Source organism: Phycodurus eques, chromosome 20 (assembly GCF_024500275.1).
Source record: "Phycodurus eques isolate BA_2022a chromosome 20, UOR_Pequ_1.1, whole genome shotgun sequence".
Classification (NCBI taxonomy): domain Eukaryota; kingdom Metazoa; phylum Chordata; class Actinopteri; order Syngnathiformes; family Syngnathidae; genus Phycodurus; species Phycodurus eques.
Window position 1 is genome coordinate 4,844,881 of NC_084544.1, and position 16,349 is coordinate 4,861,229.

Consider the following 16,349-nt stretch of genomic DNA (forward strand, 5'->3'; position numbering starts at 1 on the left):
GCTGTCACATAGCCGCAAAACGTACACACATTTATTATCGTTGCCGACCCGGCTTGCGTGCCTGGCTCCATATTTCACAAAATGCCCATGTAGCTGTTAATACGAGATATGGCCCCTGATTTCATTTATGTGAAGCAATGGCGACTCTTATCAGCGCAAGAGTGAAATAGCGGTGGATCAACCTCGTTATTATGTCAGTCTCAAACTGATGGAGTGTTTCCCCACCGTGGAGGGACGTTTCTGGAAATGCTTTTTGGCACTTTACATGGCGATCCATGCAAAGTGCCAAAAAAGCCGCTCTCTTTGTGGTCGTTATTCAGAATGGTACCATTTGATACGAAAACATTTTCTGAGAACAGAAAAGAAATGTAAAAAAAAAAAGAGCAACAGCAATGTGTGTATCCAACCTAATATGTTTTGTTTCGGCAGATTCCCTGCATGGGACAAAATTATATTCTTCATCAGTCATGAATAACAATACACCTTTTATCGATTTGAGTCTGGTGACTTCAGCAAATAATATAAAATAAAATAAATCTGACTGACAAAACAGCTTAAAAGTGACCAGAGAATGTTTTTAATTAAAACACCGCACAAGCCAATTCCACTATCTTATAACTTTCAAATATATTCTTTAGCCCAATCTGTTATTGAATGTTATGGGATTTCGTGTTGCTTTGGGCTTTGTGCTCAGTAATTGAATCTGATGGTCTGGTCCAGATGGAAACCTTTGTAATCTTAGTAACAACAAGCTGAGCTATTGGCTTGCCGAGATAGCTCAAAAAAGCATCGACGCCCGGCCGGCCTAATCCGAACCCACAAGCATAACTAATCATCACACGGCTTTTTGTTTTTTTTGCCTCTCATCAAAGCGGCGGCGGCATGCAGGGATTTTAGGTTGAACTGTACTTGAAGTGTACGGCGAGATGAAGAACAAGCAGCCGTTTGCATGGCCAAATATAGACGAGCACAGCGGCACAACATCAGTCAGCTAAAATGTCTTCCCCAGCTTCAGCTGCGAATATAAATATCCATGCATGTGTTATCTTTCCACATCGCCCTAAATTCCCGTCTGGATCAAAAATCTTTCGCTTTGGTTGAAATATGACAAACTGTCAATATGTAAGCGTACATCCAAACCCAGATAGCCTCCTAATCATGACTTAGTACTTGAATCCCCCAAAAGCCGCATTTGAAGTTGTGGCAACACTGGGAAAAAAAAGCACTTAAAGTTCAAATTATCATCATGTGAGATTTCAGGACATCTTGTAAGACTTCAGTTTAATATGTTTCTAAACCACAGATGTCAAAGCTGTTTACATCATAGGCCGCATTGTAATTATGTCTGCCCTCAGGGGGCCCCGGTTATAAACGTAAAACCACATAAATCATGAATCGCAGTGCCAAAATTCCCAGTTCGGTACGTATTCACTCCACAAAGATGCCTGTTCCATCTCCACTACATGTCTGTCAGGCATCTTCAAAGGGTGAGCAGTTTTATTTTATTGTAGTTAGTGGCTGTTTCTTGAATGTGCAATATGTGTGGCCACACAGTGCAGCATTTTTATTATTATTGTTATTATTTTTAAATGTAATGTGACTTGTCATTGGCATTTGTATAAGTTTTCAAGTATTTGACGGATAAAGGAAGGGAGAGGTTAACCAAAGTCTAGACTATAGAGGTTAGAAAGGTTTGAGGTTAAGGATGTCAAGGAAGTATGACATCATAGTTGTTCGAAGATATCTGTATTTGGGGGAATGAATACAAATCGTTTTATTTCCGCATTGGAAGGTCTTGAAACAGATTGCGCTCGACTGGAGGTTCTACTTGGGTTGAACGACTCAAGATTTTTTTGTTGTTGAATCGAAGTCGATTAATCGACGACGTCATTGATATTTTTTCGGGAGAGTACAGCTGTCCCCGACCTCTTACGCCCCATTGACCGGTTTCATGTTAAGATGTATTTCAACGGATTGGCATAGAAACAAATAAAAAGAAATGATGAGAAGTACAACTCACTACTACGCAGCATCTAGTTGATGTAAAATGTAAATAGTGAGAGGCCCGTGGAAGTTTTTCTCTTCAACGAGCCAGTCAGCCATTTGACGAGATGCCAAAAACATGAAAAGCAATGAGTCGATTTCAAGCTTTAAACGTCGAATAGTCGACTAATCGGTTCAACCCCTAGTATACTATAGTTGAACTTTTTTGAAAGGAGTGTTAAAAAAAAGTACTTTCCAGTCACAAGTTGTGGCTCTTGATCTGTATATACAGTCCACGCAATCCCCCGGGTTCATGCAAATAAGCGCTCGGTCTACCAGACATGTCGTTTTAACATTTAAAATGATTCCATATTTTCGGACTAATGCGTGACTAATAGCTTTCTTGCTCTCCACGTCTTCCAGCCTAACTTGTCCACTTTCTCTTGGCTTGTAGCTTATGATAGCTTGCTTTTGCTGCTTCTTTCCCGTAGTTTATTAGGGGATGTGGTGGAAGGTGGGTGGGGGCGTGGGTGAGTATTGAGGGATAAAAAGCCTTCAATTTGCCAAAGGAAGTTTTAATTGGGGCCCGGGGGACAAGAGCTCCCCCAGTTTTATTTTTGCAAATTCTCTCTGCTCTTTATGGAAGAGACGAGCTCCGATCCAGCGGCCAGTGGGGAAATGGGAAATGGGATGCCGTTACAGAGACAAAGATTGACAAAAAGGATGCTGCGGCGCACATTCATAAAACGCCAGCTTGTATTTGGAAAACAGCAGAGCTTTTTTAGTCACCCTAAATGTCCTTTGAATTCAGTGTTCTGCTGTCACTCAAGATTTCAGCATGCACTTTGAAATGTCACGAAAGGCTCGGATGGGGCTAACTGGGAATGAATGTGCTCCGCATGTAAATTGGATTTAAAATACATTGGCATGAATAAATCACTGCCGACGAAGATCAGTCTTAGGAAGCCTTTTTTAAAAGCACATTACCTTCTCCAGCCACAGTTGCATTCTTCTCCCCTCCACCCATCTCCTTTGGCTTTTTTTTGGCTTTTATTTTCATGCCAATCCTGGCCCATATTGAGTTTCTGTTCCAGCGTCACCGCAAGCCGCCATTAATGCTCGGCCGGAACTCTAAGGAGATGTCTATCAAACGTAGACAGGAGCGAAGGGAGAGTGCTGGACAACAATGGTGACGGGCGTGGCCCCCCAACAGCCTGGCATCACAAAGCGAAATTGCCTGTCATGTGCCGTACTGTTTCACACGGCACACAAAGTGATCTCTGCTTTTCATTTAAAGTCAAGCCAGGGCAGGCAAGGTCGCCACGCTGGCTCCTGGAGGATAATTGAACAACGCACCTGCACGGTGGACCCCCAGAAGTCTCAGCGAGGATGTCTGCTGGATGAAAAGCCAAGTTTGAATTGGAATGCAGCGCTTGTGAGCTGTCGTGTTAACTTGACGCCGTGTTGCATGGGTTTAGGGTAAATCTCCATTAGAACTGTTGCCATACGAAAACCTTCATTAGCTATAGTTACAGCGCTGCTCTGAATCAGTGATTCCCAGCCACTTTACCATATAGCATGCTAATTTACATTAATTTATCTACAGTATTTGGCATTGTATGTTAGCATTAAGCTAGCAGACTTTTAATTGAATGTTTTTTATAGTTTGATTGAAGGTTTTTGGTGTTTAAATGTACAATTTTTGATACTGACAGGCATATATTCTTTATCCTCAGTGAAACATGAGGATTATGACTGCAGCTTACCGAGTCACTTGCAGTAGTTGTGAAACTCTTTTTCATTTGTGTCTGCATCACTGTATTATACTGCCCCCCGGTGGCCAAGTCACACACACCAGAAGGAACAGCAATGAAGTCATCATGATGCACAAATGTTTTACATTCCATTATTTTTATAAAGTACAATATGACCGAGTACTATTTTATTTAAAAACACATGAAACATTATTTGCCGTTTACATTCGTATCAATGGGGGAAAATGATTTGAGATGTGTGGTCCGGGAACGAATTAAAGTTGCATCTCACAGCACCGCTGTACTCTCTTGCTAAGCTTCAATAGCGAGTAACGGATGTGCAAAGGTTAGTGCTTGTGCTTGGCAAGTGAGTGGAAAAATTAGAGACCTCAAGAGCTAAAAGAGCTTTACAATCACGATCGAAAGGGAACGTTTTACCAATCCACGATCCAATCTGTCTCTGTTGTCCACAGACATTAACGTTAGCCTCCAGCAGTAAGCGCACAGTAGGTACAATAAATTACCCCAGTAAAATGTACACGTCAGTAAGATAAGCTGTATTTCAGTTCAAACACTACTGTATTTCAAAGGGTGAGCTGGAGTCTATCCCAGCTGACTTTTGGCAATTTAGAGTCTTTTATGAAGCTAACGTGCATGTTTTTAGGCACTATGCTGTTTGCCTCTACCTCATATATTCGGTATGCACCCGATGGTTTTTCAAGCTTTGAAAGTGTCGACACTGTTCATGTTCTTTATCTTCAGTTGCAATGTGAAAATGGGAAGGATTTAGACTCTTTCAACAAGGCCCCTTTAATATTTTAAAGACACTTTTCTCCCATTGTGTTGAAATGTAATCCACTTAAAGATGTAAAATACCGCGCTTAGATCCAGCTCTGTGGCTTTGGACTAACACGAAATAATGAATCAATGCGTCCTAGCGCAGTCGGGAGCTCTGCAATATGTGTTCATATCTTAAATATGCTAATGATTCCGTAATAAGAGTAAATTACAGAAAGCCTTTTACAGTGAGGGTCTCTGTGAACAGCAGGTTGCAGAGGTGAGTTCATAAAAGATGTATGGCACTGCAGAGCTCGGGTCAGCTGGGGTTTCTCCAGCCTCTCTATATCACAGAGCTGCTTTTCCCGACTCTCCATGCAGAAGCGGCGAATTGTGTGCATCTGATTTGATCCGCTTCAGACCACTTTTATTTGGGACAGCTTTGCTTTGGGGAAAAGGAAGAGTTTTCTGTTTTCAAAAAAACAAAATTATTTTTTTTTTCATTGGGTATAGATGTGTTACTGTGCATAGCTATGGTTTTCTGGTAGGGACGATAAGTTTGTTTAACATGCCCCAAAAGTACATTTAAGTTGGTACATACTTTTTATTTTTTTTCTTTCCCAGTTTATAGAGGTTGTACCTGTTCTTATGAGTAGTTACCAGCCAATTTATACCTACCAGCCAACTATGTACCTACTTCTGTTCTTAACACCCTTTGTTTAGGCTGGGCCATCCTTGGAACAAATGTTTTTATCGGTGAACTTAATTGGACCTTCTGTAAACCTTTGAATGCACACCTCCAACTGTTGAAGATTTCAGTACCTTTTGACAACTTAACTGTTGCTGCTGTTGATCCAGGAACATTTGCAAGGATGGCCTTCCTATGACTCTTCCAGTCTCGCTATATCCAACTCTTACAGTAGATTTTGCGCAACTCTGAAAAGTGCACAGCAGGCCTGTAATCCATAAATCGACCAAAAAATGTCTGAGGATGACAACTTGTATGACTTTCTGTGACTCTACCAGTCTCTCTGTAGCTGATGACACCGTGACACACGCTAAGCTCAATGGCTGCTTGCATCTGAGGACATCCTGTTTGAAGCCCGGTAAAGACGAGGTACTGTTGATCAATTTTTAAATGTGGTCTCTCGTCACAGCAGGAAGAGGAGGACTATTTAAATATGGATTCTGATTGAACCAGGAAATGTAATGTTCTCAAAAGTTTCGGGAAGGTGAAATTAAGTCAACTTGTGAAGGTTAGAGTGCATTCATTTGGACATTTCACCAGAAAGCTGACTTTTTACGAACAGTGTAAGTCATTGTTCTAAATAGTCCAGTATCGGTATGCAATGTACTACATTTTGGGAGCTTTACATAACAACAACATTACATCAGCTCTTCTATTGGTTGGACCCCCCCACCCACCCCACTGCTTGAGCATGCTATGGAGTGCTCAGTTGGTGCTATAGGAATATGCCAAAAGTTGCTTGTGGGCTTGGGGGACGGGCGGGGGTGGTATGTGGGATCACTCCCCATCTTTAGCTCATAAAGCAGCGTGTCTGACAGTGCCAATGAATATGTTACTGAGGCTTTTGATATGAAGAGGAACAGGCAGAAAGTTCCATGTCAAATCAGGTGGAAGCCATTTCCACCTCTGCCACACATTTATCATCTCATGTCATGAGACGGCAACTTGTTCTCTCCTGCTTCCTCACACTGTCAAAACAACACCTTTGGCGTCTATTGGATTTCGTATATTACTTGGTTCTTTTTCCCACCAATCTCCTGAGAGATGAAGTGAATTAGACCGGGGGGGGGGGGGGGGGGGGGGGCTGGAATGAGTGCTCTTGTGATGAGTTGATAAGATTCATAATAAGGCGCTCCACTGCAAAAGGACTTTTATAATTTAAGCATTTTGCAGGGATTCTATAATGATGATGTATTACAGGCATAAGCCTCCCTGTCAGATTTGACGTTGGCAAGAGCAAGCGCATTGAATTTTGCGTTCTGATGCAAGAAATAATCTTTACCGCTGGTGAACGGTTATTTTTAGGCAAAGACCTGGTGGCACAACAGAGAAAATGTCACAGATATTTTGCTGCTATTTTCTAAGTACAATTACAAACATGTCACACCGGCAGCCAAGCTTGGGGACCTAATACATATATATATATATATATATATATATATATATATATACTTTTCAACATCAAATAGTATGTATATACATACAATTTGATGTTGAAAAGTCCATCTCAATTGATGCTGTTTTTTCCATTCCAGAGTTAGTACAGGAAATTACATTATACACGTCAAGAAGACGACACCGTGTTGTAAAGCAGAGTTGGGTTACATATAAAAAGGGGTTGATTTTGCTGATTATATGTTATTTCATTTGGGGGTTTTCTCAAAAAAGAGGAGGAGCTCTTTAAAAAAAAAAAACACTACTGCATAAAGATATACATATTTCCATATTAATGTTTTTGGAATTAGCATTAGTGTCGTGGGTTACTGGAATGAATAAACAAGACTTTAATTGACTGACTCGTTGCTCCCCTGCAAAAGAAAAAGAAAATCTCTACAGTATTTATAATTCGTGTCCAAAATGATGGTATCTTTTTTGGATTGTGTTTTTAATGCTAATTATTCAATGATGAGGAATGACATGAAATAAACAATGAAATAATGTTTATTATTATTATTATTATTATTATTATTATTACCCGATTAATATATTGCGGACCTCTTGAAAGGCTGTTGTGTTGAGATGCTTGTGGGAATGTGAACATTCAGTTTTTGAAATTAGAACTATATTCTTGTAAGATTATGTCATTGTTTTCATTGTTTTTCTTTTTGGTTTCTTGCTTTGTCTTTACAACATCACACTTCAACCAAAGGGGAAGCAGTACAGCAAGAAGAAAACCAAGAGTCCTTCCTTGCTGCTACAGTTCTACTTTGACTACTACTTCCTCAGCTTTTTTATTTTTTTTTGCTGTTGTTGTTGCTTTGAGCAAATTGTTTTATTTTAAATTAGGAGCTGCTTCAGATAGAAAATAAAATGGAGAGTAACAGTTGCCAAGGCACTTTCAGCCATTTATTGACTGGGCAAACAGTCGAACACACAAATACATAATCCAGCGTGTGTGCGTTTGTTTGACTTCCAACCCCACAAAATGGTTGTGTTTTGCCAGGGGACTGGAATCGTATTAATGTCATTTCAATTCATTCCAATCGCGACAAGTGATTTGATATACGATTGAATTGGGTTACGAGCTTGCTCGTGGAACAAATTAAATGTTGTAAATGTTTTAAAAAGGGGAAACAAAGTTAGAGTAGTGTACTCCAGTACTTGGTGAATTCCCACACCACGCCAGACGAGACACAGTATCCAGATGTGAGGTTACAGCTCTCATTAACGACCCACCCGAAATGCCTCGTTGTTTTGATTGGAGCGTTTGGCGGCTGCACACTTACGACAACCCATGTTTTTCAACGAGACACTTGTAATCAAGTGAGTTCCTTGATTATCTTGCCGCAAAACAAACAAAAAAAAAAAAAGATGGAACCACACGTTCACTCCCTCCCCCCGTGTAGTCCCCTCTGGCTCTTTTTCTCAATTTGTCTCTGGGTATGATGAGCCTCCACTAATGTCCCGGACTAATCTCCTTCCTGTCCAAAAAGTCTTTTTGTTTCTCTGCAGTGCTCTGCCCACTCCATCTCGGCGCCGTTCCGATCTCCTTGCGCACATCATTAATTCATAGGATGCAGCACAGAATCCCCTCACCGAGTGATACACTTGAGACAGAAGCACAAGTTATGCGGGTTGCGATGTTAGTGTTGTTTTTTTTTTTCTTCCATATCGCAGATTAATGGATGTATTACAAACATGAACACTACTATCACACGGACGTGCTTATGACGCCTTTGCTACATTTTACCGTTAAATATTGACTTTATCTCCCATGTTTATTTTTTTTTTGCTCGACCAATTCCCAATTAACATTTTGGCCTGACCACTATTTTTTTTTCTTCTTTAACAGGTCATCTTACAGACCAAAGCTGAGCTCTTTTCCACTTAATACCGTCTCAAAGTATACTGTATGAATACGCTATCAGAACAGTGGAAGGTGTTTAAGAGCCCTGCGAGGGAACGATTGAGGTCGCTTCCATTTCCCAGCGTGGAGCAAGATTATTACCTCGTATTATTGCCAAGCAAGTATTGTTGCCTTTATTTATTAGTTTGCAGGATTACGCGAAAACAACTTTTATAATTCCCACCAAACTGTGAAGGGATGGGCCAAGCAAGAAGCCACTCGGATTTTGCTGCAGATCTGATTCAAAGTCTGGATCCATTTATTATTACCCCTCCCAAATGCAATAACATGAGGGCAAGAGAGTTTATTTTTATTGCCACTGGTTTGTTTGTGCGTTTGCATTCCACAAAAAACCACGATCGATATCCTTGAAACTTTGTGGAGAAGAGGCCCACACCAATTTCTTCTTTCAAGAAATCCAAAAATCAAACTAAAGAAGATGCTAATCCACTCTTTGACAGAAAATTTATTTTTCCAAAGTTTAGCACGCTAACAGGAGAAGTAAAAATGCTCGTAGTTGTCCGATGTTGGCCTGTCCCGGATATCGTTGTGCAGCCTCGCAGGGCATGCGGAGGAGCACATGTCGCTCCCCAGAGGCCGACTGTGGACAAAGCAACTCTGGCAGGCTGCTTGTCTCGCTGGCTGCCACAATACGGAGGGCGTCTTTCCAAATGTGCGCTCGGAAAGCGAGCGCCTCGTCATTACTGTCGAGTCGGCTCCACACAAAGATTATTCTGTTGAGTTGTGTGAGGGGATGGAGCGGCTGTTCGGAAAAGGGAAGCTGATGAGGAAGTGACCGGACCCTGGCTTTTATTTTCAGAATGTAAGCAAGAGAGACTGTATTTATATTGTGCGGATCATATGCGGACCGGAGCAAAATTTGATTTTGGGGCCCTTTATCTGCCAATTATCTTCCATCCATCCATTTTCTGAGCCGCTTCTCCTCACTCGGGTCGCGGGCGTGCTGGAGCCTATCCCAGCTATCATCGGGAAGATTAATTATAAATCATTCACTGTTGAGTTTCCCCTTGAGGATTATGAGTAGCCTATTATAACTAATAAAAAAAAAATACACCATAAGCACGTTCCAAGTTGTAATGCATTAAGTGGAATACTGAATCGTCATGTGGGTGTTAAAAAAAAACAAAAAACAGCAACAGCAAGAAAAAAAAAGTACAAGAACAAAGAAAATTAGTTTGCTATACATTGGCACCTGGAGATACCAGTGCCTGCTAATAATCGTACATTGCACTCCAAATTATTCAACCCCCGTTGAAAATTACATTTCTTTACACAATGTACCAAATTAAAGTAGTTAGCAATGAGCCAACAACACAAGTAATAAAAAAAAATAAAAATAAAATTGGAATGAATGATTTTGACTGTAGTGACTGGCTCCATATAAATTGCGTCTTGAGTCTGCCCTTTAATTACACAGGGATTATTCCTTGACATAATCTTTTCAACTGAGGTGTGACATTTCTTGTATCACCAGACATGACTTGCAGTGTCCAAGAGGGGAAAGAAAGAGTGAGCTTTATTGAAAACATATCACCTTTCTCTAATTAATGATTCTATTTCCACCACATGCAACAGAGGTTTAAATTTAGCCATCGTTAGTACGTATTTGCAAATGATCTGTCCAGTCGTTGCAAAACACTGAAGTACGTAAGTAACTATAAGTGCCCGACACAATTCCCCTGAGTCCTTTGGACTTCTAAAGCGTTCCCATTGGGGTATTAATCAATATATTGAACACTGGAAGAACTGGAGAAATGTAATATTCTCACTTACCTCAGTGTCTCAATATCGTCTCCTATTTCATTCATAATGAGACTAAAGGGGGAAATATTATGACATTTATTGACATTTTCATTGTTTGTTTACAAATGAGTTGGGTCTCCGGAGGGCTTGTGTTTGCCAATGCATGCGCCACATCCATCCATCCATCCATCCATTTTCTGAGCCGCTTTTCCTCTCTCGGGTCGCGGGCGTGCTGGAGCCAATCCCAGCTATCTTCGGGCAGGAGGCGGGGTACACCCTGAACTGGTTGCCAGCCAATCGCAGGGCACATACAAACAAACAACCATTCGCACTCACATTCACACCTACGGGCAATTTAGAGTCTCCAATTTATGCATGTTTTTGGGATGTGGGAGGAAACCGGAGTGCCCGGAGAAAACCCACGCAGGCACGGGGAGAACATGCAAACTCCACACAGGCGGGACCGGGGATTGAACCCGGGTCCTCAGAACTGTGAGGCTGACGCTCTAACCAGTCGTCCACCGTGCCGCCTGCGCCACATACATGGATCTGCAAATGTATTGACAAGTGTAATCCAGCGGCGTGCTGCCTCCACATGTGAAAATACATTTAAATAGGAGTTTATTTTAAATCCAATAATTCTATGATTTAAGTTGCATTGTAGTATTGTTTCTTCTTAGTATGGTCCGATATGTTTCTTTTTTTTTTTTTTTTTTTTTTTAACTAATTGACAAAACTCAACTTTGAGAGGACAAATTGATGGTTGAATTCACTGAAAATGTTTTTTCTTTTCCCTTCTACAAGTACTCCATTAGTTCTCTTTAGTTTTATGTTTGTTCCCCAACGTACCTTCTTTCGGGAAGCTATTTGCCTAATATCTCGTAAACTGTCATTGCAATGTCCCTTAGGGAAGCCGACCTCCGCATACTCGTGGTTCAGCACTCGCGGATTCACCGATTTTCGGATTTTTTTATTTCCCGTCCCCATTTTGTCCCTTTGCTTCTTTTCCTTGGAACTTCATTTCACTTGCAAATGATCACATTATTACCATAAGACGTCTTCTAGTAAACAAAGCCATGCATGGCACTAACTGGGTGCATACGCACCGTGTTGTTTGTTATTCAATGAAAACATGTCACTCTCGACTAAAGTGTGTGCGTTGCAATATCCCTTTAGCTCAAATGTTCTGGAAAAATAATGGAATGCGATTAATGTGATTTAAAAACATCCTTGTTTAGTGAAGACCAAAAAAAAAAAAAAAAAAAAAAAAAAAAAAAAAAAAAAAAACAGCCCTCTCTGGCCCATCCATCCATCCATCCATCCATTTTCTGAGCCGCTTCTCCTCACTAGGGTCGCGGGCGTGCTGGAGCCTATCCCAGCTGTCATCGGGCAGGAGGCGGGGTACACCCTGAACCGGTTGCCAGCCAATTGCAGGGCACATACAAACAAACAACCATTCACACCTACGGGCAATTTAGAGTCTCCAATGCATGCATGTTTTTGGGATGTGGGACGAAACCAGAGTGCCCGGAGAAAACCCACGCAGGCACGGGGAGAACATGCAAACTCCACACAGGCGGGGCCGGGGATTGAACCCCACACCTCAGAACTGTGAGGCTGACGCTCTAACCAGTCGGCCACCGTGCCGCCCCTCTCTGGCCCAATACGTCTAATTAGATTTTTGAGAAACTAACCGCGGCCAAGGAAAAACAACCACTCAGAGGTTTGAAAAGGTTATACCACAGGAGGCTGCACAAGCAACCCTGACTGTGTGGCTATTTAAATTCCAATAAGACCAAGTATACATATCATGTGCTTTTCATAAAAGAAAATACAATAAAAGAGTAATCAATGACTAAAACTACCCACTAATCGTAGTTGCTTGTTCAGCAAATCGCTTTTCATTATGTCACAATTTCTGAGGGTTCAATTCGTCTTCCTTGCTTCAGAAAAAAAGTATCGCTCCTTGTAAGAGTCAGATGTCATCTCATTGCACCTTCTTTTTCACACCTATCCTGTTTATTGATTTCCTTTGTAGTCATCACGGGATATAACATTGGCTCCATGTGTGAGTGCAGCTTCTCTTCGGAGAACTGAATTGGAAAAGGTCTGAATCACAAAAGAAAAGAAAAGAAAAGTGAATGAGTATTTGTGTCTCAGGTGCACTGCAGGAAATGAAAAAAAAAAGAAGCAAAGATGAAACGCGAGAAGCACTTGTCATCTCTGATAGGAAATGAATAATGTATTCTTGCAAATTTGCTATGATAGTCTTAGTGGGGGAGTAATGCGGCCCATATTGGATGAGCCCAAGCATCTGGATTGTAATGAAGGAAGACAAAAAAAACACACACTAACAGTAAATATATATATATATATATATATATATATATATATATATATATATATATATACATATTTTGTTCAGTCACAAAATGTCTATATCACTGAACTACTGAAATAACAGTCTGTCAGACTGATAAGAGAATGGCCCTTAAAGCCAAATGCTAATGACTTACGCGACACTTTTACACTCATGACATTTTTTGACGTACTTGAAACTGCATAGTGGAGAATAATTGTAAAAGCGTTGTTTCTTTATAACTGCATATTCCCCCCTAAAAAAACGTACAAAACGATTTTCCGCAGTGCAGTTCAAGATTAGGATAAATGAAGCTGAAAACATCTGGGAAAAAAAATACAAAAATAAATGTAAAGGCCAAAACTAAAATGTTCTAGCGAGCTACAAATCAAAGAGACGTAAAAATCAACATCCAGGTATTAGAAGTGTTCTACTGTTGACCGTGTATTTAAGGCAGCCGAGCCTGCCGGTGTGATATCAGCGTTGCTATCGTTTTCACTCCAAATGGACCAGATCGAGTCGTAATCCCCCGTCGACAGCCTCGCCCGCCTCTGCTGCCCCCGCAAGGCGCTTCCCTTGCAGCCTGTATCTGTTAACGCTTAATGTCAAGTGCCGGCAATAGTTTTTTTTTTTTTTTTTTTGCATGCTACTCTGGGCTAGCCGGAACGCTTGAAATATAATGTACTGTATGTTGATGCGGTACATTGTTAGTGGTATAAGGGACTTTTAAGCGATGGTTTTTAATGGGTTTTGACAGTGTACAGGCAATTCTGAATTTAAATTTGTGAGCCTTTGGTATAGTCGGAGCTTTACTGAAAGAGATGCAGCGCAATGGAGAGTAAGAACTACTGTTAGCTCAAGTAAAAGTCGTTCCCAAAGAGCAGAGAGAATATATTACTATTACTGTAATCTTTGTTTGTATGTGTTTCCATTTATTGTATCATCTATGCTAATTTCCGTTAGCCCGTGTATGGCGTTTTGCGTTATATTTCAGCATTAAGCTAGCGGACTTTCGGTGGACAAAATTACGTGGTTTGCTTGAACATTATGGGTGTTTAAATATACAATGTTTAATTGTCTTTATTTTATTTTACAGTCAATTTCAGCAGGGGATTGACAAATTAACAGCCTGAAGCGAGTACGCTTTGTCTCTTATTTGGAGAACTGTGCTAGCGAGAGTGTAAACAAGTACGTTTTAATACCTTTAAATATGTTTACAGCATGTGGGAGGGCTAAAACCTTTTCATAAATTCTCTCTATATTGCCGGGAACGTATCCTTTGCGGTCAAACGGGGGTTGACTGTAGTCATAAAGCGTCACCAGACAGCAAGGATAGGTTACTAGTACCACACAAAACTCCATTTACAGGCTTTTATTTCCACCGACGGGCGTGCAGCTGTGACATTTGCAAGGACGGCGGTGGAGGACATCCAGCATTTTGTGTTTGTTGTCCAAAATACAAAGTGCAGTGGTGATGACAACGACCCTTCCAGCCCTACTGATCTCTTGTTGTATTTTTCAGTTCATCGGCCAGATCCTTTGGAAGATTTCCCAGCAACCTTTTGAACAAGGAAGGACTCAAGCCTTCTTGTATTGGAACACACGGGCTGTCTTGTTTTGTTGGCCTCTTCGAGAAATTGCCCTCGCTCAAATTCAGAGCAGCAGTGACTGTTTGTGTTTAAATCAGAGGACAATTTGAGCAAAAGGACCACTAGTTGCTGTTTGCTCTCTGAAGTGGAGTTTTTGGATGGACCCTGCTGGCAATCTCTGGCCCAGATTCTGGAGTTTCTGCTTTGGCGTGTCTCTGCTGTTTTTTTTTTTTTTTTTTTTTTTTTACCCTCCCATAAACACTGCGTCAAATAAACAGAATGAAATAGTGAAATGAAAAACCCCGTAAACATTCTTGAACTTCTCTGCATTCTGTATTTTATTACATTTTCCCCAGTTTGAAATGTTCTTTGTATATCATTAAAATCCCACAATTGGTATTTACTGTGAATTACATTCACAACAAGAATGTGGCGCAAATTCATCTCATTCTTCAACTCATTTTCTGACTTTGCTATATACATTTCGCTACTGTACATTCACTGATCAATCGATTGATTGATTGGTATAATGGATTAATAGGCTAATAACATCTTTGCCTTTAGACTTGATGAAGCAGCATGTGGCTCATTGCCCGAGGTCATTTTTGTGCTCTGTGTTCCAAGTAACTGTCAAGTCTTAGAGGTCAGCGGACACGAGGAGGCTCAAGCTTAGTGTGACAGCCATCTTAATGTTAGTCAGAAAATCTTGTTTTACCGCATTCTATGTTCGCTCTGTACCACCTCTACCCATCATGCGGGAATTAAACATGTTATTATAAAAACAAATTTCACTGTCAGTATTCAGTATTCTGGACTGAGTTGTCCTCCACATCAAACCATTGCTTCTCAATTTCCAGTAACTTTATATCATCTACAAATTTCACCAGCCAGGAAATACATGTAAAAAGAGGCCACTGTTTCCTTTAAATTTAAAAACAGAAAGTGAAATAGTAGAAGGGAAAAAAAAGGGCCCAAATAAATCAATGATTCAGTAATCGCAAGGGCAGTGTAGAATGAATTAATCCAAAGTAAACTAATGGCTAACAAGATGGGAGGGACAATATCTCACAGCACCAAAACAAAGGGCACATAATGAGAAATTTAATCATATGAAATTGATCGGCTCGCTGTTTGCACAAATGTATAAACAGGTCTCATGCTCATGACGCACACATTAATGGCAGATGTGTGATGCAATTCAAATTGATGCATAATATTGATTTGCTGCAAGTCTCCAAGGGCGAGGCGCATACACTTGATTGGACTGATTGGTTCCAGGAAAAAGAGAAAATGGCGAAAGGCATGTAACTCCTATCGGCTTAGTCAATCTTAGTTGACATTAAAAGTGACACAATGCCAACTGTTGTGGAACAATGATACCATAGAAACAAGACAAAAGCTGTTGTTTCTGTAGTTACTTCCTTCAGATGTATGCTCGCTGCAGCCATATCTTTTATACATGAACACTAAATGCTTTAAAACAGAATAGAGTTCCTGACGTTTTTTCCCCGGTGTCATTTAAAGTCAGCTTTTCCTGATAGCGGAAGGTCATTTGTCTTTGTTTCACGTGTCAAGGTTTTCCTTTTATTGGCGGCGGATGCGTTGTGTTGTCCCATTCACCGCGCTTGTGTGTATACTCTACGTGCAGATTTGAGAAGCGGCATTGTGCATAACAGCTCTTAAAGGCCTTATTTCACGGCTGGCTTCACCGCCGCACCCAGGTCTCATTCACGCCGTACAACATGTATTTTCCCTGGTTTGCCTCTTAACAGCATTGACAGTTTTCTGTTCATATCGACCTCAAACATACGAGCTGCCAATTTGCTCCTTTTTACAATAGTGAATCGTTTTTGCACTATTTTTTTCCCCCTACACTGTCATTCAAGGATGTCCGTTTGATTATTTACATTCGCATATCCGTGGTGCGGCATTCACAAATGATCCCGTGCGCTGTCATTTTTGTGATCAGGTCAAAGCAATAACAGTAGACTTACGAACAGCCACGTGCACACATAGCCACTAGGTGGTA

At 40.8% G+C, this 16,349-nt stretch overlaps 1 protein-coding gene across 3 annotated transcripts in view; it reads left to right on the forward strand.

The window, feature by feature from the left end:
* Positions 1-14,530, forward strand: part of LOC133396181 (protein tyrosine phosphatase type IVA 2) — a 45,609-nt gene extending 31,079 nt beyond the window's left edge. For all 3 annotated transcript variants that reach the window (XM_061665708.1, XM_061665707.1, XM_061665709.1), the window contains one exon: positions 14,254-14,530. In XM_061665708.1, coding sequence (XP_061521692.1) covers positions 14,254-14,413 — 160 coding nt within the window. In that variant the 3' untranslated portion in view covers positions 14,414-14,530. The remainder of the gene's footprint in view (positions 1-14,253) is intronic.
* The last annotated feature ends 1,819 nt before the right edge of the window (positions 14,531-16,349 follow it).